We start from the raw sequence: 23,198 nt of genomic DNA on the forward strand, positions 1-23,198 counted from the left end.
ACTACTACTCAATCAAAAAGAAAATGTTGTCTAAACATTTTTAATATATATGTGGTCTTAGTAACTTAGCAACCTGTCAGTATCAGAGTCCATTCTTGACTGATTATCCTGGAGCTGAATCTTCTATGATGTTTCTCTACAGAGCAAAGTCTTATGTGGTGCTTAAACTGCAGCAGACTTGGTGTTACCCCTTCTGGAGAATGCTGAGAGGTGTATTTGGGTTCTTTGTTTTTCAAAATGAAAAAAAAAAAGATCTAAGGCTTAAGTTCCCTGCTGTTTCCTGTACAGAAAAGCTTTTATTTTTTCTGATACTATTTGGTGCTGTGAGTACAACAGAATAGAATAGGGTTATTAAATGGCTTAGCTTCTTAAAGGGAATAGATGTTGGCAGAGTCCAGTGCTATTCAGTGTTAATGCATTAGGATTCAGTAAACAAAAGAGCCCTAAAGGATGTCTGTGGACAAAAAGTTCTACGGAAAATTTAAATGAAAGAAATGGAAATCTTGGGGAAAACTTCCCTAAAACAACATGGGAGCATGTTGTGCTTGGGGTGGGACTGTCAGTAGAAACCTGTGAAAGTTCTATTCATGAACTATTAGGAGAGATGCTTTGTGTTATGGGTAGCACCTACCAAGAGTGAGTTTTTGGAAAACCTGTCAAAAGTTAACAGCAGCATTGCTGGAGCTATGCAAAAGCACAAACTGTGAGTTTCATAATGGCAGTATGAGACAGGTCCAACACTAATACAGCTCCTGTGTGAAAAAGTCTTCTGTATTGACAAGGGCAAAGAGAGAAGGAGACTGTTTTTCAGGAAATTTCTAGGAAATCATCACTATGTGTGTTCCACTGAAGAGAAATTACCATGAAGTTGCAGTTGGTCAAGATGCTAATGTGTCCCTTGGTCAACTGAAGTTTACTGTAATGTTAATATCTTAGCAGTTAAAATTGCCACACTTGATAGGATAATGAATGCAGTTGGTCTGAGATGTGACACGATAAAAGCATGTTCTGAGTTAGACTGAAGTTGACTGATGCAAATCTCTTGCCAGAAAAATTATGTCTGATTATTGACAGATCGAGCAGCATCTGCACCTCTTCTCATTAGGAAACGCTATGGAAAACATTGAGTAAAATAAGAACCATATGAACTGACCAATGTGCAAAGATGTGTGCCCCCATGAAAAACTTAATTCCTTACCCAAAGCACCACAAAACAAGCCTAGACTTGTTGATTGCTCTGTTCTGATGGATTTATTTCCATTGTGGGTACATATGCCAATTCAACATGAAGATTCATCTTCACACAGGTGATGTGGGTTTCCCTGTCATTCTGTGAAGCAGATATATGTGAGCTTTTTATAGATGGGGACACTTTTACTTGGACTCCCTATCCAAACCCTGTAGGCCATTCTTGGCTGAAATGTATACCTGGGACTTGCAGCCAGGGGACAGATGGCGGAACAGCATGGCTGCAACATGTAGCTATTGTCAGGGTAGGAGCAGCCTCTAAGGTGGAGTTACTTGCACAAGAAAAACTGCTTTGTCCTTCATTCCCTGCCCTCCTGCACTTCCACCCCCTGCAATGGTTTTCCTGTTCATTCATTCTCCTGCCCAGTGCCTTGCAGGGGAAGTTGCACAGGCTGAAGTTGGCCAAGTTATCCTGTATGTTCCTATCTGTGTCCCTTTAGGAATTGGACCTTTGGTTGTGTTCTGGAAAACAAGACAATCTTTGCTAGCTGTTGATATCAACAAGAGTTCATTTGTGGAAATAAACACCATCATTAAGTTAGATCAGCCTTGCATTTATGCCAGGTGTCTGCTGTGACTGTGCTGAGACATTCACAAATGTTCCTGTTGCTTTGGGAGCCTGGGCTTTAACATTGCAGGACTCTGGCTTTTCCCACCTGGTTATACAGACTTTGTTCTCCATATTTTTGCTTTCAGCATAACCAGCCCAAATAGGTTTAAATACTAATATAATTCAATTTTGGCAGCCTCTCATCATTTTCATTTGTCAACTGACATTGTCAGTCACTGTAATGCCACATATTGTGGCATTGTCCTTGCATTTAATTACCACTGATGGCTGGAATATAATTTGGCACCAACAAATCTGTCTTTGCTTGCCAGTAATTTGAGAACAGAGAGTGATTTGGACAAGTGATAGAACTGTCTGCTTTTTGTCATCCAGGTCTCATCCCCATCCCCTACTTTAGCTGGGCACTCTTTCATGGCAAAGCAATGCTGACATATATATTCTGTCAGTCACAGCACATACACTGTGTCATAAAATGTATTTGTTTGTAGTGCAGGTACATCAACAATGAAATCATGCCAATGCCAAAATGAATAAAAGTTTGCTATGAGGGCTTTCAAAATCAACAGTATAACGTGACAAAGCTAAAGTAGAATGGCAGCTAGTTATCTCAAGCCAAAATTAAAATGCATTCAGCTTTTTAACTTTCTTTTTGTTGGATATAACTCAAGCAGAAAAAAATTATACCAGTGATTTATATATATATATGTGAAAGTCCTTATGTAGGAGATGTTGTAATTGTGGGATTACAGAAATTCTAATTTCAAGAATGCCTGGAGATTCTGAAGCACAGTGATTTCTAACATTTTGAAAAGCTGGTTAAATCTTTCTGTTTCTGCTTAAAAGGCAGTTTTTCAGCAGCACTGGAGAGAAGCAATAGCGTATGTATGATGGTGATGTGCAGATGATGACTTGTCAGGAAGGCATCAGAGTGCTTCACAACCACCGTGGTATCAACAGAACTGCAGATAGGAAAGAAGTTGTTTCGACAAGAAAAGGCAGGTGATCTTGATTATATTTTCAGACATTACCCAAAAAGGTTTATCAATTTTGTGCCTTGGCTTCCATTTTTGAAACATTAAACTGATTTGGAAAGTGTTTTAAACAGTTGGGTCAAGCATCTCTCAACCCCCAGGCCCTTACCGCAGAATCCCTGTCTAGAAAGTACTTTGGGTTGGTGTTGACTGCTGGATTCAGCTCACAGTATATGTAGTATATATAGTGTGTGCAAGCAGCCACCAGTGACTGAAGCTTTGGGGACCAAAGCTGAATTTTCCACTGCTAGATTATAACTTTTCTGAAAGCAGCTTCTGTAAGGGGATACCTTGAGACTATGTACATAATTTGGTTTGAATTCTCCCTTTCTCACACCAAATACTTAATTTTCTAGTCCTGTTAGAATAGGTCCCTCTTAAACTCAAAAATGCAAAAATGCCAGTGTGAATTTGTGACTAGTAAATTGATTTTTTTTAACCTCTTAGTTTCACTATTCATCAGGATGATAGAGAATAGACCATGAATCCATGTACTGCAGTAAATTGGGACCAACAGACAGACATGACCAACACCACCACAAAAGACCCAGAAACAATTCTCCTCCCTGCTTTAGAAATGTCAAGTTAAAATTGAAGTTTTTCTACCTGTTATGTCTAAGAACCTTTTGTGACCTAAAGGGGTTTATGTGTAAAGAGCTTTATTAATCAGGGTTGAGAGATGATTGATAGCAGCAGGGGACACGGGACAGAGTAAGGCTGAGACTGAGATTCTCAGACTCTTATGAGAGAGTGGTGTTGATGGGAGGCACTGGCAGATTGGCCAGTGAGGAAAGCTGGGTGGGCTGTGCTGTGCCATGCTCCAGGGAACCAAAGGGAGCAAGGAAATGGTGTCTGCTGGACGAGGGATGCTGCAACCTATCTTGGAACACAGGGCTGGCCTTTCTCAAGTTTCCCACTAGTTTAGTGCTTGCTGAGAAGCTGAGACAAATACTGTGTTTTGATACTGTAGCAGACTGGAAGAGTGTTGCAGTTCCTCTTTAACTGCCTTAGGGTCCTGCTGTTGCTGCATAATGAAAGAGATAATTTAATATACTTTAGCTGCTGCCTGTAAACTGCTTGCTATTTGTCACTGAAGCCAAATTGCCTCTCTTCTTGCCCTGCTTCCCCCTCTCCTTTTTTAGAGCTTTTGCAGGCTTAATTATAAGTGTTGGCAGCAAAAGCACTAGTTGGGTGAATGGGTTTGCAGGGGCATGTGTATGCATTTGGTTCTTGGAAACAACAGAAAGGAAATTATTTTCTTTTGTTTTATGAGTTTTGCCTAAAAGGAACAAAGAGAAGAAACTATCTTCAGTTATGTAAGATGCCTTTCTGCCACAATTCTTAGTTTGTGTTTCCCACGGTAACTGGGACATAATTGCTGCACAGTCTGTTCTTGCAGAATGGGAATTACTGGAGTTAAAAGCACTGAAAAGAGTCTAAACTGATTTAAATTTTGGAATTAATTCTGCTTTAAGGGAATTCATGATCTTTGTAGGTTGCTACCTGAAAATGTTTGAACCACACATGTTTACTATCAAGAAGATCAATATAAAGTATGTTGCAACTGAGTTGATTATCAGATGTAATGTTAGGACTTTGCAGTGAGATGGGGTAAACTACACTTCTGTTTTCTGAACAGATGCATTATTGACTAAGGCAATGCAAATGCTTTTGAAAGTTGTGCTGTGTGCATTTATCATTGTGGATGCAACAGAAAATGTCAAAAATCAACATAACCAATCAAGACAAATTGCGGAGTATTTTCTCAAATTGAAAAGCAAAGCAACCGGGAATTAGGTCCCTTTGTTATCAAAGGGTAGTAGAGGCAATGGGAACGGCCTGCAAGACTTACCATTTAGGAGAGCAGGAGATCCCCATGTCTCATAAACACTGTCCTGTGGAAAGAAGGGGCAGCACAGAGTATGCTGTGAGCAGCATCCACTCTGTTTTGTGTGAGAACGAAGGCTCTGCAGAGGAACACTAAAGCCAGAGGTATGAGTGGAACCATAGTTGTAAGGAATTAACAGCTCAGTCTGCCCATGGGGAAACAGAAGTTGGCTGTTAATGGGATAGAAGAAAGATTTGGGGGTTTTGAATGTATACTCAGAGAAGGAAGAAACTGTTTTGAGTATTTGCTGAGGTTCATCTTGATTACCCTTGCAGCAGCTGTTTCTTACAGAATATATTGACACTGTAAAGTTGTGACATTGTCCCCATGAGGAGCATTTTCCTTCTCTATTGTCTTCTCTATAGATTAATGGATAAATGAAATACAAAGAAAGGTTAGGAGGTCACCACACATAACACTGGAGTGTTGGTGAGCAAGAAGAGCTCCTGAGAACACAGTCTCTTGGAACAGCACAGTGCTTAGGCCTGAACCTTGTGAGACAACAGGAGAAATGAGTGTGGAGCCCTGCAGATCAGAGAGGGTTTTTACCAGGGCCTACCCTTCCAGGTGCCTGTATTTGAATAATTCCCTCTTATCCAAAGTCACTTGAAAAATGGAAAGGGAATGCAATGGAAAGAAACAAAAGCCTACAGACCGTGTTCAGGTTTTCATGGGGCTTGTGGAGGGGATCTCCCTGCACAGTGCCTTGCACTGCAGGGCACTTCTGAGGCTTCCTTTTGGAAACCAGAGACCCTCATGAAGTCTGTTCAGTGAGCTCAGGCCAGTAGCAGGGACGCAAAGGGATGAACTGGCTGAACCACCAAGTCTTCAATGAACTCTTGGGGAGCTCATGCCACAACCCTGAGTGCTTCATCCCTGTTAACAGCGCTGTGCTCATGCTGCAGCTCACTCTCTCCTCCTCTGGGAAAAACATTTTGTGACTGGTTGAACAGTTTGACTAATCCACTTTTTAAACTACAAATACTCCTGATAAAGAGGAGTAAAAAGTAAGAGCTTTCCCTGCACATGCAGTGTGCAGTGAGGTTAAACAAAGCTGATGGCCCATCAGGATGAAGGTGGCAGGGTACAATCCCCCCATAAATAGGTTGCTCTGGCCAAAAGCTTTAGGTGCAAAAGAGTAATGATGTCTGTTAAGAAATGAGATAGCTAGAAACCTTTGTGACAATGCCTAAGAGGGTGCTGGTGGTAGTTTACTCTGAAGGCAGAAAGAGGATTGCTTAGTGTGGGACTTGGAAGGAAGGGACTTTCTAGGGCGGCAGCCCATTCCAGAGAAGACACAGGCCCAGGTTAGAGTGCTGCCCTAGGAACTGAGGAAGGCCACACCTGCAGACAGCAGCAGCACTCATCTCTGTGTGCATGTGCAGCCCATGCCACTGGCACAAGGCACTCAGAATGTGGAATCCCAGCCTTGTTCTCTGACAGGGCCATCTCACTGAGCCCTCCTAACGTGCTGTGCAGCATGGCTGTCATTAGAACCCATTTGGACACTCAGCCACTGAGCTAGCAGGACCCCAGGGGAAGTGGCATCTCTGATCTCACAACTACATGTGAATGCTCCAAGCAGATCCCGGGATGAAAAGATGGTTCTGGCACTCCTTTAGTAAGAATTTTGGAAGACTTGAGTGCAGTGTGTCTTTCCTGTAAAGCCCATCCTAGTTCATAGGCCTTTACCCTCTCATAGGTTCCTGATCTAGTCAGTGCTTCCTACAGACAACTGAGAGCAGGATGGTCTTGCCCAACCCAGACTGGTTACCAGGCAGGAGGTGAAGAGGCTCCATGGGATAGTAACTGTTCTCAAATACAGATACGGTATCATCCAGTTACTGTGAGCTGGTACTACAACTGTGAAGCTGAGGGCCCAGTTGTACCTCTGTATGCAGAAGGTGTGACTTTGCACAGGTGATCCCAAATCCCAAAGATGTGGTCTGTACAACTGGGCTTGTGTCCTGCTACAGCTGCACGAGCAAGCCTGCCCTTGCAGACTGCTAACCAAACTCCATGTTAGGGGTGTGGACTTGGTTTGGAAACACTATGATAAACTAACAGGGGCATTCAGCTTCCCTACTGGACCAGAAAAAGGGCTTTGCTCCATGCCTGTTGCTTTTTACAGGGGATGGTGGAAGGGCAGTTGCACACTACCATCATCTGAAAGGGACAAAGTTTAGTATGAGCCAGCAAAAAGGACTGACAGTGTGGGTGAGGAAAGCAGCTGTTCCTTGAACTGCTTCCACCATGGAGCATGAAGCAGTGGCAGTTGAAGCAGGAACCCCAACCAAAGCTACTCCAAACAAAGCCCCAGAACACTTACAGTGTTCAGCGTCTCAACAGCAGCTGCTTCACTCTGCTGGGCCAGCCTACTTCTTGAGGCAGATGTGACCACAGCTAAGAGGTTATGTGACCAAACTAGGATTAAGTTAGAGCAGCCTTCTGACAGCAAATTGAGCTAGCACAACAGTTACCAGCTTGACGGGCTTACAGCTAGGTTTCAGAGAGGCTGAATCTTGCCTACAGTTCATCAGTGTTCAGCTTTTATTTACAAGCACTCTGAGATGTATACAGCAAGATCTGCTGAACTGCTGAAGGAGGTTCACAATTAGATGGGCAGAGCAGATGCAACAGCAGCACATAATGACTCAACAGCTGGGTGACTAGTGTAAAGATTCTGAAGTCACATTTTGCTTGGCAGCTTTGTAGACCACGTCTGAGGAGAATAAAATGTCAGTTATAGGAGAAGTGGTAGAGATCCTGTTTGACAGCCATGAGTAAACCAGGAACTCCTCGGCTGCCCCCAAGTCTTGAAGAAAACACCACACTAGGAATGGCATCTTTGGATGATGGGTGGGGAGAAGGGATGGTTCTAAGCAGATGAGCATCTTGGAGACTCCAAATTCTGGTGTAGCAATCCTGACCAACTGGAAGGAAAGGACAGCAAAATTCAACATGACACAAAAAGGATTTTACATGGTTCTGCAAGATTATCACCACAGAAGGTCTATGGGGAAAACAACTCGACTATTTCTACACCCACAAGAAGCAAAGTGTTTATCCATACTTTACGAAACCAAAATTTTACACTGAATAATACAAAAGTGGGAAAAATGTGCCTTTCCTATTAGGTAATTAAAAGTATGATAAATCAGTACTTAAGAGTGCTTTTCTCTTTATCAAGCTCCTAAGCTAAAGAAAAGGGGAGAAAAATTCAGTCAAATTAAAAGTTCTTCTTAGTATTCCATCACTTACTGACAAATCCAAGGAAAGGAGGTCACTGTCTTTACAGTAACTTTATGAAGCTTGGCTACACTACAAGGATTTTGCTTCATCTATTGCTACTTTTCCTCTCCCCACCCCAAATACAACAATACAAAAAGCTGAGTGTACCTGGGAGTATTCAAAATGAACCTGAGTGGTATAGACAGTTTATAAGGAGTCAGGCCCACATGCCAATGCTTCAGTCCATCACCACATTATCCACTTAAGCACCAACTAAACATATACACAGTCTCTATATAAAGTTATTACCAAATCTCCTGTTTACGTGTTGTTTCATTCAATTTCAAAATCAAGTGTTTTCTGCTCTACTCTTGAGACATATTGTGGAAAGGATAATGCGACTTTTGCAGGACACAGCAGATAAAGCTGTTAAGTGCTAATGGAAGTGATTACAGTAGCCGTGCATCCATAACATAATTTCTTCATTTTCATAGTATATTACAGTATGTCTAAGGCTAAATTTCTTCTGAATTTTAAAGAATTAACAGCTTTACAGCTTCTAACAGCTGTATCTAAGAAACACACCTCAGGCATAAGAAAATCACTACCATACACTCTACAAGTAGAGGGGGGGAAAAGTCAACCCACCTGCTATAAGAAGTCCTTCCTCCTCATTTACATGCAAAGGGAGAAGAGCATATTCATTGTGGTGACCTTTGTACTGTTTCACACACTTTGCTGTTCTCAGGTCCCACAGTTTTATCTGCAAGTTGAAGGAATTGTTTGAGAGAGGCTGTATTAAAGCAGAGAGCACTTACAGGTTGGATGTGTTGGAGCACATCCAGAGGAGGGCCAAGAAGATGATCAGAGAGTAAGAGGATCTCTCCTATGGAGACAGGCTGAGAGAATTCAGCCTCCAGAAGCAGCCTTCCAGTACCTTAAAGAGGCTACAAGAGAGCTGGAGAGGGTCAATTTTTAAGGGTATGTAGTGATAGGACAAGGGGGAATGGCTTTAAACTGAGAAGCTTAGGTTCAAATTAAATATTAGAAAGCTCTTTAATGTGAAGGTGGTGACTAGAACAGGTTGCCCAGAGAAGTTGTGGATGCTCCATCCTTGAAAGTGTTCAAGGCCAGGGTGGCTGAAGCTTTGAGCAAGCTGTTCTAGTGGAAGGTGTCCCTGCCCATGGCAGGGGAGCTGGAACCAGCTTTAAGTTTCCTTCCAACCCAAACCATTCTGTGATAAATAACTGGCTCTGGAAGAAGACCCATAAATGGAACTACCACCCAGTTCCATACTACATACTAAGAGCAGGCATCTGCCCTTGGGAGTGGGATAAGTACCTGTAAATGCCCAGATACTAAAAGGAACAGAATATCCTAAACACAACAAAACCATACCTTTCCAGCCATATCTGCTGCCATAAGATAATGTTCAGCCTCCATAAGGTGAATAGATGTAACTGCTGAGCCGTGGAAGAGACGAGTTGCTTTCCAGCTCTGCCCCTTTCGGTTACGTTGGCGCACATCAATGCTGAAAATCTCACCCGAACGGCAGCCATTGTACAGCACTGGGGTCTGGGAGAATCCCAGAGAAAGAAGCGCATTGTGTAACATCTGCAAGGATCTTACAAGTTACACAGACAGAGTCTGTATTGTGCTTTTGAGCTCTATGGTGTAGTTGTCAAATTATTTTAACACATGCATTAAGAAATAGAATTTTAATTACACACTGCAACATTTTTCAGCCAACTCATGAGTTCCATTCAAACCTCAACTATTTAGCTGGGAAAGTTTGGCTAGGTAAGCAGGAACTCAGTCTAACATAATGGCGAAACAGAAACTGGAATTCCTATTTCACCATTCTAGTTCTTTGTGAACAAGTCCATTAGTATTTTATAGGGATTTTCTCCATCTTGGTGGAGGCAATACACTGAGTGTTATGAAAATGACGTTATTTGCCAAAACCAAAACAATTTTACATGCTATTACTGTGCTCTTTGTACTTCCTTGTCTTTTAACCTCTGTAATATTAACAAAACTCGCCCCTGTTGGCACAGATTGAAATCAGTTAATCTTTTTGTTGCTGTTCAATTGTGTGCAAGCATCGGACCACATCAGCTCTGCTGTAGAACACCCATCCAACAGCAGCTGTCATCACAACCTCATGTACAGCATGCGGAGTCCTGCCCCAAACAGAACAAAGAGCCCACCAATGAGGCAGTGCTCTGAAAATACGGTGGCGTATGGTTCTCTGTACCTGCGTGGCAAACTGCTGTGCCAGTACATCACTACTGGTTCCAAATGTCTGCCGGTGCCCTGTCACTACATTGGTCACAAGAACTCGTCGTGTCAGGCCTAAGGAAGACAGATGATGTTGGTTTAGCTGTAATTTGAGTAGCAGCTGGGAGATGAATGCAAGAAGTCTTTCCCACTGAGACAGACAGGGTTGCTAGCCTTGCAGATAGATCACCTGTGCTAAAGCAGTTGTCTGCTTGGGGATTGAGGCACCAAGCACAGGACCAGGCAGTGGATATCTTGAAACTGCACAGCATCCCAGGTCTATCTCCTAGAAGACAGGAGAAACACATGAAATATTCATAAAATGTTAGAACAGGATGATAACTCAGAAAGGTTCTTAGACTGCCATACTTCTTTTAACGTTTCAATCTGAAGCAGAGAAAGTGTTACCCAATTAGTGTCCTTTTTGGTACTCAAGCGACAGGAAACAAATGGAAGTTCATGACTGTAAATGGGACACCATAAATAGATGATATCGAGAGACTGTGAAATTTATTCAGTAGTCAGAGGGCTGACCATGGCAGGAAAGAACAAAGTAATACTTGCCTTATAGCACTAAGTAAGCCATTTTTTAAAGATGAGTGGGCTGGAAATAAAAACCATTTACTTTATAAACTACAGATCAGCCAAAGCCTAACCTGTAAGTTCTTGGCCTGCTATTTAAAGAAAAAAAAAATTAAGTCACAATACCCTAGATTTGACTCTTACTCATGTAGCTCCTGCACAAAATTAATGCCAATTAGCAGACTACATCATCAGTTTTCACTTCCTTCGTGGGACATCATACATACATACGTCAGGTAGCAGAGGTGACACAGACAAGAATGGATGGATAACATAGTTTTAGACAGGGTAAGTTCTACTTTTCTCCCAGCATCTACTCAGCAAGGCTCCCACAAACCACGTATTTAGGAGAGTGAAGTAAGTCAAATTTGGAAATACCTAAACAGTCAGTAGGATATGCTACACAGGAGGACTTTGGTGGAACTCACAGCATCTCATTATGGTGGAGGGCTTAAAATCTTCTACAGAGCAACTGGGTATGCTGGCCTAGTAGCCATCCACCCTCAGTGACTCTTCAAGTTCATGCTGACTCTATGCATATTGCTTTAATGGCTGCTTAAATAGTAAGACACCAAAAATTTAAAATGAGTCCATTACTCTTATCACAGATTTCCTCTGTATAAACTTAACTGTTCATATCTGAATGGATACCAGATTAGAGGACTGCACTCTGTGACTTGAAGAAGCATGGTTCTAACATCTATCAAGAAAGTCCAATCAATTAAGTCCTGCCCCCAAAAACATTGAACAAAAAAGATCAGTTATAACTAGACTTAAGACATAGTATTCTCCCAGTCAGTCAGGTTTACATACAACTGAACATGAGCTTGTACAAGGAGCTATGGGCTGAGATATTTACCAGCTTTGCACCTCTGATTAATCCACTGAGCATACCTGAGTAGCTGCTATGAGATTCTGCAGTGACTCTGGACAGTCTATAAGGAAATCTGAGTACTTCTTGTGTGCAGCTTACGAGTATTAATTACAGGCCAAGCTACTCATGAAAAATCTCAAGTGTTTGCTTTACAAGTGAGGTGTTCTCCTGCCAAAGTCAAGCACCGCAGCAGCTAAAAATAAACTAGGGCTTTGAATACTGTTTGTTAATTAAGTCTCAAGTTCTTTCATCATCATTTCACTTAAGCTGTTTTAGTCTTACAGGAATACAACAGTCTCATCAACTACTGAAAAAAAAGTTAAAATCATCTTTCTTTTGTGCTCTTTTCATACCATAATTGTTACCAAAAATTGGAGACAAAAAACCAACAAAAACACCCTACCTGGGTTAGTGCTGCTGAACAATGATGCTGGAAGCAGACTGGCACAGCCTGGTGTTTCTGCAATTCCCATGAGACACAGCTTGCTGAAGTGAGTTAAGGAAAACTGATTTCTCCCTAGAATGGAACAGGCTGCCTTATATATATATAAAGTGGGAAAAGCAAGCTGCCCTGACACAGCCACAGCTCACAACACTTTTCCCTGAGACGTCTGATGTGCTTTACAGTTTACAACTAAGTCCTGACTCTTAATTTCTTTCATAGGAATGACGTAGAAAGAACTCAAATTTTTGCTTGTGTATTTTCACTACTAGAAGGATAAGAGAATACTATTGTATCTTACTAGTGATAGGAAAAAGAAAAAAAGAAGCACGGCCTACATAGATCATTCTTCTCACTTTTTCATGTTGATGACACTGCATTAATGTAGATCTGTTTTTCATGGCGATAAATTGGAAAAAGGGGAGCACACATTGGTGAGGCAAGGAAGACTCACTTTAGATTACATTTAAATATTTTATGAAGACTATAGCAGGTGTATATAGAATTTGGAAGCTGCATTTCAAGTTCAGTGGGGTAGATCTGTAACACAACTAGGGGAAAGCACGAACCCACCAAACCAAGCGATCCCAAACTCCTCCCCTGCTGTGCACGTGCCTGGTGAGCTCCTGCCCCCTGATGGGTCGGTCTAGAATTGCCTGGCTTTTCACACAGGCCATTCCATATTTTTCCATGTAATTTCTTTTGGCACTTTAATAGCACGCCTGTTGTCTGCCTTCTCCTATGTCAAAATTCAATTTTTCCCCCCTCATTCTTCTGGGCTCTGCACTGTTCATTATTGCTTCCTCTGCTACACCGCCAATGTTCCTCTTCTTCTGAGTCAGACCTGCAGAACATGCTCTGAAAGTTGCAGGTGATGCTATTGAATTGCTTCCATTCTCCTCTCACCGCAACCAATATGGGGATGGTTTTAAACACAAACGAACCATTCCACTTTCAAAGAGGTTCACTTCAGAAAAAGGTTGTTGCCTTAACCCTCTGCTCCTCTTTTGCCTCAGCCAATTTCTAAACATCAGATCATTTTGGATATGGCATTTACATACACTATTAGTGAAGCTGGAATTCTCCAGGGCAGAAAACATGGTCTTTCATTTACCATTAATATGGGAACAATTCTACATATATCCATAACAGAACCATACATCTGTCTCACTAATTCCAACATATTTCATTTCTTATTACTTCCTCAGTTTTCCAGAAAACTTATTTTCTGGGAGAACTGGAGGAGAGGTATTCCTTGAAGTTAAGTTTTTCTGTGAAGCATGACACAGACTTGTGAAACCTGAACAACAATTCTGCTTTTTTTTAAAAGGATATAAAACATGAGAATCTGGATGAGTCAGTGATGCCCAGCACACAGAATTCACCTTCAGAGAGAAGACGACATACTATTCTTGTGATCTGTTTTTCAATTAAGCAAAGATTATTTCCATGCAAAGATGACATAGAATTCGGCACTGGGCACAACTCTTCAGCCCACTAAATAACTCAGTAACAGGGCATGAGCATTTTAGCTTCATACTCATCTTGTAATGACAGAGCAGCACTGAGAAGTCTGACCAAACACAGACTGAGGCACCAAGCACATCCTATTATTCAAGAGACCATCCTTAAAAGAATCTGATGAAAACCTGTTTTAAATATGCCTCATGTTTAGGGGTAAACAGAGTTTCCCAAAATTATTTTTAAGAAAGAGCATGCAAATCTTGGTAGTTTTGGTAGCAAAACATTAGTTTTGCCAGCTACAGTTCAAGTCTGAAGTAAGCACTATCCTTGGAAGGTGGTATTTCTATGTAGTCTTCCATGCCAATTGTAGTATAACATTCCTGACAACGAGCCCTGGTACTGAGCACTTTCAGAGACAGTTTTATTGTGGCTCTGTGTTTATCCAAGCTTCACATTTCTAGATTCTTCCATTCTCTTCTCCTAGCCCCTTCCCCAACCCTCATGGCATTTCCACACGAGCCTCCCAAGAACAGTGTTCTGAGAATGCAACCACCAAAGGAAGGAGGAACAGAAAATAGTACTTTGCGGTTTGTGAAGTAGAGGTTGTCATACATCTCCACAGTGAGAGACTCCTTCCCCAAACCGCTGAGATTGATGATACCATATTTACATCCTCCATGCTCTACATCGTTCACAGTGAATATTCGTTCACAAGCAACATCTGCCTGTAAAATAAAAGCTTACCAGTCACACTTACTGGAAACTTACAGGAGAAACAGCTTGAGGGAGTTGCATTAGGTCTAAAATGAAACAACACATTAATTCTGATCCCTCTAACACCACCTGCTTTCCATTCACCTCTAAAATCAGTGGCCAACTCATTTTAAATGCATGCACAGAAAAAACAGGGATAGTAAAGGATTCAGTCCTTGGCTAACAATAAATGATCTTTCCAATGTTAACAATTCTGTACACTTACACTGTTTCTGAGTCCCTTCTGGCTTCAGCTACCTATGCAGTGCTCTGTTTACAAGGCCAGGAGCTGGTCCTGGAGAGCTTCCTATATAGTCTATGAAAGATCATTAAATGTAAAGTGATTACTGACGTTTACTTAGCTTCTCTGAACCACGGGCTTTGCTACTCCCAAAACTCTTCTCTTTCATTTTTTTCTTTTTCTTGATCTTCTCCACTCCTCCTCCCAGCCCCACAATAATGATCCACTCAACTCCTATTTACTTTCAAAAGAACATGGTGATCAGATTAAAAAAAAAAAACCAAACCAAAAAAACCCGCTTTCATATCCAACCTTTTTTATAATTTTCCTTTGTAGGAAACAGCCTCTCCCTACCTGTTTAAAGTTACTGAGCACAGATTTTAAGAACTGACAGAGCAGGAATAACATATCTTTAAAAGCTAAAATTTGACCTACGTGAGTTGACTACAAGAGCCTGAATTTTCTCTGAAGATGGGCTCTCTTTATCTTAAAGACTTACATTTCTCATAACATACCACAATGATTTTAAAATTGTTGGTTCCAGCGACTGAGGAGTCCGGACTGTGTATTTCTATCTTCCTCCTCTGCATGCAGTTCACTTTTAGTTCATGGACTAGCCTATAAAAGCAGGTAGGTGGGTGAGGGGGTTGAAGAGAGGAGAATTCAGGCAAGCCTAAATTTAATGCATAAGAAAATAATTCTGGCCAGGATATAGAACTGCTTCTCAATCACCGAAGAGAAAATGCCTGAATAACTAGCATGCTGAAATTTAACTTACATAACCCATGAACACGTGCATCTTCCACAGTCATGGAATTTCATCCCGCTGTTTTGAACCCCAGCACATCTTTAGTAGCCGAAACAACAACACAGTAAGTCACTGACTTAACTTGCCTTCTGCACTGTTACTGAAACTGAGCTACCTTAGCTGTTCTAATGGGGGGGCAAGGGAATGGTCACATCCACTGAAAGGCATTTATCCTAAAATAGCTGTGCTGTACTCATAAAGCACAATGTGGCACAACAGCATATCCGTATACATACGTGAAGTGAACTTTTTTGACGTAAAATTGGGAAACAACTTTATTTGAATTCTCATCATTTTAGTAATCTATTACAGAATATAACCTTTCTAACTTTAAGTAATATGTTCCTCCTCATCCCAATGAAACAGTAAGAAATGCAAGAAAACCTGACAGAAACAGTTGCACTAACAGCAGAACTGAACTGCAAACAGAAGATAAATCAAATCATTGTACCTGCAATAACTTGTGGAGCTGAGCAAACCCAGCTGCCTTTTCTGTAACAGCACAGATGAGTTGAGTCCAGCCCTTGTTGTTTTCTGTAAGAGAGTAACGTGGAACTGTACTCAGTTATTTACTTAAGATTCAAACATGGCTGTGGGTCTTTGATGTTTGGGATGTTTAGGTAACTTTTTCCTCTAGCCTACATACATTAAAATTTTCAGAATGTACAGAACACATTGCAACACCATCCTGATCTACTACAATAAGTAGACAAGAATATATTCTTGTGAGATGTGGAGCACTTCTGCAAATACAGAAGCTGGAGAAAAAATATGAAACCCTATCAGCCATTGTTTTCAATCTACATAAGCAGCAGTACTACCTGGAGGTGTAAAGTCACCTTCTGGTTTTACTACCACGCCTGAAATTCTTCTTATACAGCAAAATTTTCTTTCACAATGAGACTGCAAGTAAACATGCAGTCTTACTGTTGTACTAAACAGTTTTTCCATCCCAGTTCCACTCCCCATTCCCCCCACAGTCCTGGGGTTGGAACTAGATGATCTTTAAGGTCCTTTCCAATGCAAGTCATTCTACGATTCCATTTCATGATTCACAATTTTTTTAGAATTTAATGGAAACACTTTCTGAGTAGACCAAGGAATAAAGTATTTTGCAGAATTATGGAGTAAGAAATCTTTTTGATAATACTCAGACAAAGCAAGTGTTTGAGAATCAAAATGTTCTTTACAGCAAAGACTGAAGAGCTGAATAGCTGGTTGGAGAACTTCATTGCTTAAGAAAAAGAACACTGTTCACTTCTTCCATGTGACAGCATATTTAAGCTAAGCTGTTACTTGTAAAGTTTTAAGACATGTTTTTCAGGTAATGAAAAAGCATCCTTGATAGATATTTTACCCAGATTACAAATACAAAACATCAGCATTAATTTCACTGTAACTCTTTATGAAGAGAAGCACACAGGTGTTCCAGACATAAACATAAGACCTGCCTTGATTTTAACTGTCCAAAAAAGTTCTTCAGAAAAAGCTGTTTCCACCAACTGTGATTAGTATTGTTTCTTCAAGGTCCAGGAATACGATCAATCAATTTATTAAAAATGTGAGAAACTTAAAATCAGGACCCCACTTTGCCAATTCAAGGCAGGAATTTGAAACCTGGCATTCAATATTCTGACTCAAGTGTAACTGGTGGACAACTGCAATTCTCAGCACAGTTCTTGCATCTTTATAGGTTTTCTGTTTGTAATGACTTGATTTCATTCCTGTCTAGAACAGCCAAACAAAAGGCTTCAAGGACTATATATTCTTAGCAGAAAAAGAAACTGAATTGTCAGAATTTGAAAATTTTAGTTTATAATCTGTCCTGGGCCAGAGTACAATAAAGCCTAATTGCAGTCTTTTTCAAAACATACCTTTTGTTTTTCTTCCTCTTCTAGGAGTCTCAGTCTTTTGCACTCCATTGCCTTGTGCTGAATGCTGTCCTTGGTGAGTGGGTTGTGGTTATTATGTCCAGGCAGTAGACGAAAATAGCGGTTCTTTTCTGGGTCATAATAAAATCCTGGCAGTTCTTCAGGGTGGCAGGAGTCAGGGAGAAAAAGAGGCAAAATCAGATGGATAACTTTGTTTACTGCTCTTTGATATTCCATGTCTTCACATGAATGTCAGAGTTACGAGACTCAAAGCTCTTGCTCCCAACAGGTCCCAAGCATGATACACAGACTAGGAGAAGATGAGCCACTTACAGGAAAGAAAAAAAGATTATTTATAGTGTTCAAAGGCTGTTACACTGATACAGAAGGGACGTCACCGCTGACCAAGAGGAAATTCAGACCAATCAGAAAGGCACAAAAGAACAGTTTTGTTGCAGAACAAAAATGGTCTTTCCTCATAAATACATTATGAGGGGACATTCTTAGTTAAAAGACTTGGTAGGACAGCAAAAAAAAGAATGAGGTATCAAATAAACCCAAATAAAGTATTTCACTTCCCAGAACAAGACACTTTTTCTTCAGCACATAGGAGGGATTTAGATTAAATCAAGAGTACATTTGGCTCCCTCCAAAGGTAAGTTGGGATGAGAAACACTCAATTTTAGTGCTTCCCTGTCTGGGTGAATGCAGAGGCAGACAAGTAAAATACTTTGAAAGACTGCCTCAAGAGAAAGAAATTCATTCAGAGGCAATTGTTAACATTTCACTTCAAGAGTTTTTATTTAAAACTCTTATCTACTAGAGAAATTTCATTTTAAGTAATCTCTTTCTGCAGCTGCTTACCATTCAGCTCCTTTTCTGCATCTTTTAGGTTTCAGCTTAGCCACAAGTGACCAAGATTTATTCAGGTCAGCAAAATTAAAAAGTTAGTCAATGAATCAGTAAAGTTTATAAAAGCACACTACATTTAGCATACAGAATCTAATTACACAGGAATAAATGTCTTGCAGGATACATCTCCAAACACATGCTCACAACACAAAACAGTGATACACAAAAACCATCTCCCTGAACTCAGGGTTGTTTCAGGACTCTCCTGTTGTACAGAAATATATGTTCCCACTGGCTTAGTTAATGCTAGCATTGTTTAACCAGTTAGGAAGCCAGAACAGGACATCTTTCTCAACAGCACTGCTACTTCATCATTTGTTGTTAATGAACAAATACTTAGCCAGAGTGTATTTATTACAGACTACAATGTACACTGAAGGCATAAAGAGAGATACATCACACAAGAGAGGCACACCACAAAGTGGTGGATTGTTGTGCCTTTCAGAAGACTGAGTAACTGAACACAAGCTGTAATTTTTTATATGCTCTCTCATTTTATTTGCTTCCTTCGTAGTTCATTTTCTTCCTAAAGCGGCATTTCTGGAGGGAGAAACAGAATTGTATTTTTTCAGTTTATATCAGCTCTAAGCACACAAGTTTTCAAACATGAGAAGCACCTGTGGGCCTGAAAGTGATTTGGCTCTGTTCTCTAGATCCTTACTTACTACATCTTTTTGTATCACCTGACATTGCTTTTCTCCAGAAACTTTACTGTTTGTATTGTTCCCATAACACCAGATTATTAATGCAGCTACTACTACTACTACTTTTTTCATACAAGCAGCATATAGGAACTGACTTTTGACCCATAAACACCATCTCTTACCTGGTGCTACAGAGTTCTGCATTGAACTGGACGAAGAAGGATCTTCACTGCTGCTGGGGCCTGCATTCACTGTGGTCTGTGGTTCCTCCTGTTCCAGACTGAAAAAACAGCACTGCCTTCAAGATAGGCTCACAACTGTCCTACACATCTTTCCCACAAAGAATCTAGAAAGCAGATTGTTACTGACATCAATGGAGTACCATTTTGCAGTGCTAAGCACACTCTGCATATCACCCACCATACATTAAACTGTGAAAATCAAACAGTGAAAATATTCAGCTTAAAAATTTCTCCAGAAAGTTAGTGAAACCAGCATCCTAAAAGCCTTAAATTGCTTGCTAATACATTAGACGTGGCTGTTGATTCTGCAAGTGCCTTTAACTCTTTTTAGCAGAAGATTTACTGGGCAATTGTACATTAAACGAACAACCCACTCCTAAAAGCACGCAAGTCTTTGCAGCACAAAGCAAGAGACAGTGTGGGTAAAACACTGATGTCAGGTCAAAAATATTTTGCCATTATCTTCATAATAAGAATTTCATTGATGAGTTCAGAAACATGCAAAATAAACACAAGTTTAATGAAAATTCCAAGAAAAGCCTCTGCTTTTCTAACAAACATTGCAGAGGGTAACTGCAGCTTTCCTCTTTTTGAACTAATATACATGAGCACATTCAGTACTGATGAGCAAAATTCCACTGGGATGTTTTCTGAATCACCTGTACAATTCTCACTTTTTAAGACAGGTCCAATTACATGTCATCTTAAAAGCAGTAGGTGAAGATGTTTTGCAAGAGTCATAATTTATTGAAAACACAAAGAAACTCTATTTCTAATACCAGCTCCGCAGCGGTTTCATTACACAACTTTGAAAATAGTTAAAGAACACAACAGGTATACAAGGGGAAAAACACCCCAGATCGAACCCAGGCACTTAACCTTGAAGCTTTGTAAGAAAACTCTTTTAATTCTGCTCACTGAAGTAGTGCCCATTTGCATTTCTAAGTTTTCTTACACAAGTGCAACTAGTGTGGCAACTCTTATGTGTGTCTCTTTTCCTAAAAATAAGGGGTTTTTTTAAAAAAAAAGTTTAGTGTATTAAAGCAAAGTCTTCTTTTAGTCCTGCAAGAGGCACTAAGGAAAGAACAGGGGAATGAAAAAGCAACCATAAAAACAGCTCAAACATAGGCAAGTGTAAGTTCTAAAGTATAAAATGTGCTTTTCTCAAAGGATCAGTTTTCAAGGCAGGGGATTATTCCTGAGGCCTTGTTTCATTTTCCTGATCTGCTACATGTGGTATTATTACCACATTACTTACCATGCTTTCAAACATTCAGGAAGATCCTCTAATGACAGAGTTTACACCAGTAAACACAGAGGCTTAAAATACGCAGGCAGGTGGAATGAAGTAATTTTATTTTTCTTCCCTGAACTATCTTTGCATATTGATGAAGGGTTTGTGGACGATAATGCACAGCTGAAAGGACTGGCTCACGGAACCGCATCTCAGTTTAAAATCAGTGTACAGTTGTGAACACACAATAAACCAGAAATCAATGCAATTCCACTCCCAGTAGGGACGACAGATACACCAGAAGTACTATCTCCTAGATCTTCAGGCGGCAACCCTCTCGGTTCTAGAAGTCACCATTCCGCACATTTAATGAGGCGTAAGATCCAACGCCTTAGCCCCTGCCAAGCCGAGCTGCCTGTACTTGCCTTTCGGCGCGGTTGCTGTGACTGGGTCTTCTGTGCCCGTGGCGGTGCTGGCTGCGCTTGTGACTGTTCCATCCACGCCTCTCCTTGCCTCGACGGTAGCTTCTCCTCATTTCTACTCTTAAAGCAAACATACACACATACTTCACCCCTACTTGCCTGGAACAGCTCAGCATACAAGACAAGTCTCTTAATGCGGCCTCTTTTCAAACAGTTTCAACCTGTAACGACCAGGCCCGCCAACCACCCGGAGCACAGGCGCCCCCGTACGCCTATCGACTTCCCCGCTAATCCGGGACCAGCTCCGCGGCTCACCCCGCAGCGCTGAAGCCAAAACCCCACAGGTAAAAGCGCAGTGACGACCACACGCCCCCGCCCGTCCCTCACCGCGCCGGGCCCGCGCCAGGCCCGCCGCGTCCGCGCCGCCGCCAGCGCCCCGCCCCCGCGCCCAGGGGCGCCTCTCACTGGCGCTCAGCCGCGCCCGCCGCTTGACGGACAGCTCGCTCGCCCAACCGCAGGAGGCGGGGCCGGCGCGTGCGCCGCGCGGGGGGCGGGGCTGGGGCGGGGTTGAGGGCGGGCGGATGGCGCGGGGTGCGGCGCTGAGGGCGCGGGCGAAGGGGCGTGTTTAGCACAGCGGGGAAGCAACGCGGGGTGGAAGAGGTCGCTTAGCGCGGTAGGGAAGCAATGCACGGCCGAGAAAAGGCAGCCTGGGAGTTGCTGGGAGGTGGCGTGCTTTGAGGGGACACTGAAAGGGTACACGCAGCTTCCTTCTCTTATGTCGCCGGCTCCCTCGAAGCCATCCTTTGGCTATGGGCAGCTAAAAGTTGTTACAACCTGTCTGAACTTACCAAGAATTCAGAAAAGATAATGTCTCTAAAGTGACTCCCCCGGCTGAGGCCTCTTGATGGTTATTTTTTTCTTATTTTGAGCCTTCTACTGGTGGGCAGTGAATAGCTGGGTGGACGGTGTTGAAGCACTAGGTGGGAGGGAAAGCTCGGGCTGCAGCAGTCAGTAACAACTCCCCGGTTGGTCAGAGCGCCGCAAGGGTGGTAGCTACCAGCTCCTTGCACTCAGAGCAATAAACCCCTTCTCTATCGTTTATTAAAGGTGTCCTTAAGCAGTTCTTATACAGTCGCCTTCCCCGTCCTGCTTGTACAGCATCTAGGAGTTAAAAAACACGTTATAACCGGTATTGTAAAAAAGTTTGTTTCTTTAATGAATGATTAAGGTTAAAACAAGCAAGCAAACAAAAAAAGAGCTATAGTTAAAAGAATTGTGGGAGAATAGGGGTTTAGCCTTTTTGCTTCCAGAAAGTTGAGGGGTTTTTTGGTTGCTTTAACAACTTAAATAAGAAGTGCCAGTACTGGGAAAATAGGCAATGGATTTTTGCTACTTTGGATGTTTAGACTTTGCACAAGTTTGCTGTCTTACTTGGCAGGAGAGTAGTTTTTGGGAGATAGCATTTTTTGTTTCTCACTCGCATCATCTGTGTTTTACATTCAAAATGCATAGTTAAAGTAGCCTTGGAAAGTATTCACTTACGGATACAAACAGCTGGAGAAATCACCTGTGGCTTGCATATATAGTTTGTGAGCTCTATTTCTTTGTGTTTACGAGGTAGACCACCAGCATGGTCTAGTTCTAAAGCATATTTTGTTGATTAGGTTTGTTTCTCATAGTGTTTTCGTGATAGTGATCTTTAGCTTTTGCAAAATAATTTTGCATTTTAATACAGTAACAGAAGAAAAGTGCCTACAGAAAGGGCTGCATCAGCTGCATCAGTTTCTGTGAACTGTTTCTAAAATGCACTGGTGTTGACTGGATTCAAAGTGATGGTTTATGTGGCATTGGTACTTGATCTGTATGTAAATTTGATGCTCGTACACCTATGCACAGGGTTCTAGGGAGTGTGTTTTTCCTGGTATTTGCTGGCTTGTGGGTAATAGTCCAGAATGTCTAATGTTTCTCAAATACTCTCATACTCTGCTTCGTGCATTGACTTTGTTTCATCTGTTTAATTTCTGGTGCCAGTGAGCAATATTCAAGGTCATGTGACCAATATATGCTGCTTGTAAGCTGTGGAATTCATGTCACTGAAATAGTTACCATTGGGGAAGAAGTATATTAAATGATTTGTTTTCTCATTTGTATTGCAGATACTTACTATGAAAGTTAATAAAGAATAGACTGGAAGATATTTCGGAGATCACTGGTTTTCCACGTATGCATTTAAATAAAATATACAAATATATACTTAGACCCCACACATTCACCCATACACTGTTCCTTAGCAATTGTTTGTCTAACCTCTTCTTAAAGCCTTTTGGTTTGGTTTATTCAGATTGTTTTATTTTGTTATTTATAATTACCTCTCACTGAAAGGTCTCTTGATGTGTTACCTTATTGCTGCAATTTAGAAACATTACTGCTATTCCTTCTTCTGTCGGTGGATATAGAAAA

General features: G+C 41.4%; 1 protein-coding gene across 5 annotated transcripts; it reads right to left on the bottom strand.

The window, feature by feature from the left end:
• Positions 1-7,302: 7,302 nt before the first annotated feature.
• Positions 7,303-21,175, bottom strand: DCAF4 (DDB1 and CUL4 associated factor 4). Of its 5 annotated transcripts, none has more exons than XM_082284324.1 (14): positions 21,126-21,175; positions 20,742-20,853; positions 19,023-19,120; positions 17,288-17,442; positions 15,865-15,947; positions 15,121-15,223; positions 14,193-14,336; positions 13,483-13,532; positions 12,109-12,188; positions 10,440-10,535; positions 10,227-10,324; positions 9,368-9,544; positions 8,618-8,732; positions 7,303-7,671 (listed from the first exon to the last, which is right to left on the bottom strand). In XM_082284324.1, the coding sequence occupies exons 2-14, from the start codon at positions 20,849-20,851 to the stop codon at positions 7,478-7,480; spliced, it is 1,503 nt and encodes a 500-aa protein (XP_082140450.1). In that variant the 5' UTR covers positions 20,852-20,853; positions 21,126-21,175; the 3' UTR covers positions 7,303-7,477. The 5 variants fall into 5 exon arrangements, with proteins under 5 accessions (XP_082140450.1, XP_082140448.1, XP_082140449.1 ...); XM_082284322.1 differs by having other exon boundaries at positions 20,742-20,858; positions 21,126-21,167; XM_082284323.1 differs by having other exon boundaries at positions 20,742-20,858; positions 21,054-21,165.
• Positions 21,176-23,198: the final 2,023 nt, after the last annotated feature.

Source organism: Coloeus monedula, assembly GCF_965178545.1.
Source record: "Coloeus monedula genome assembly, chromosome: 6".
Taxonomy (NCBI): Eukaryota; Metazoa; Chordata; class Aves; order Passeriformes; family Corvidae; genus Coloeus; species Coloeus monedula.

What these genes read in the sequence shown, in the direction of transcription:
- DCAF4 (XM_082284321.1), bottom strand. Translation starts at nt 20,914, where the DNA reads ATGCTGAGCTGTTCCAGGCAAGTAGGGGTGAAGTATGTGTGTATGTTT. An exon ending in GTTCAGCAGCACTAACCCAG is followed by an intron (nt 10,536 to 12,108) that starts GTAGGGTGTTTT and finishes CCTGTCTTCTAG; the next exon opens with GAGATAGACCTGGGATGCTG. An exon ending in CACAGCAGTTTGCCACGCAG is followed by an intron (nt 9,545 to 10,226) that starts GTACAGAGAACC and finishes GGATTCTCCCAG; the next exon opens with ACCCCAGTGCTGTACAATGG.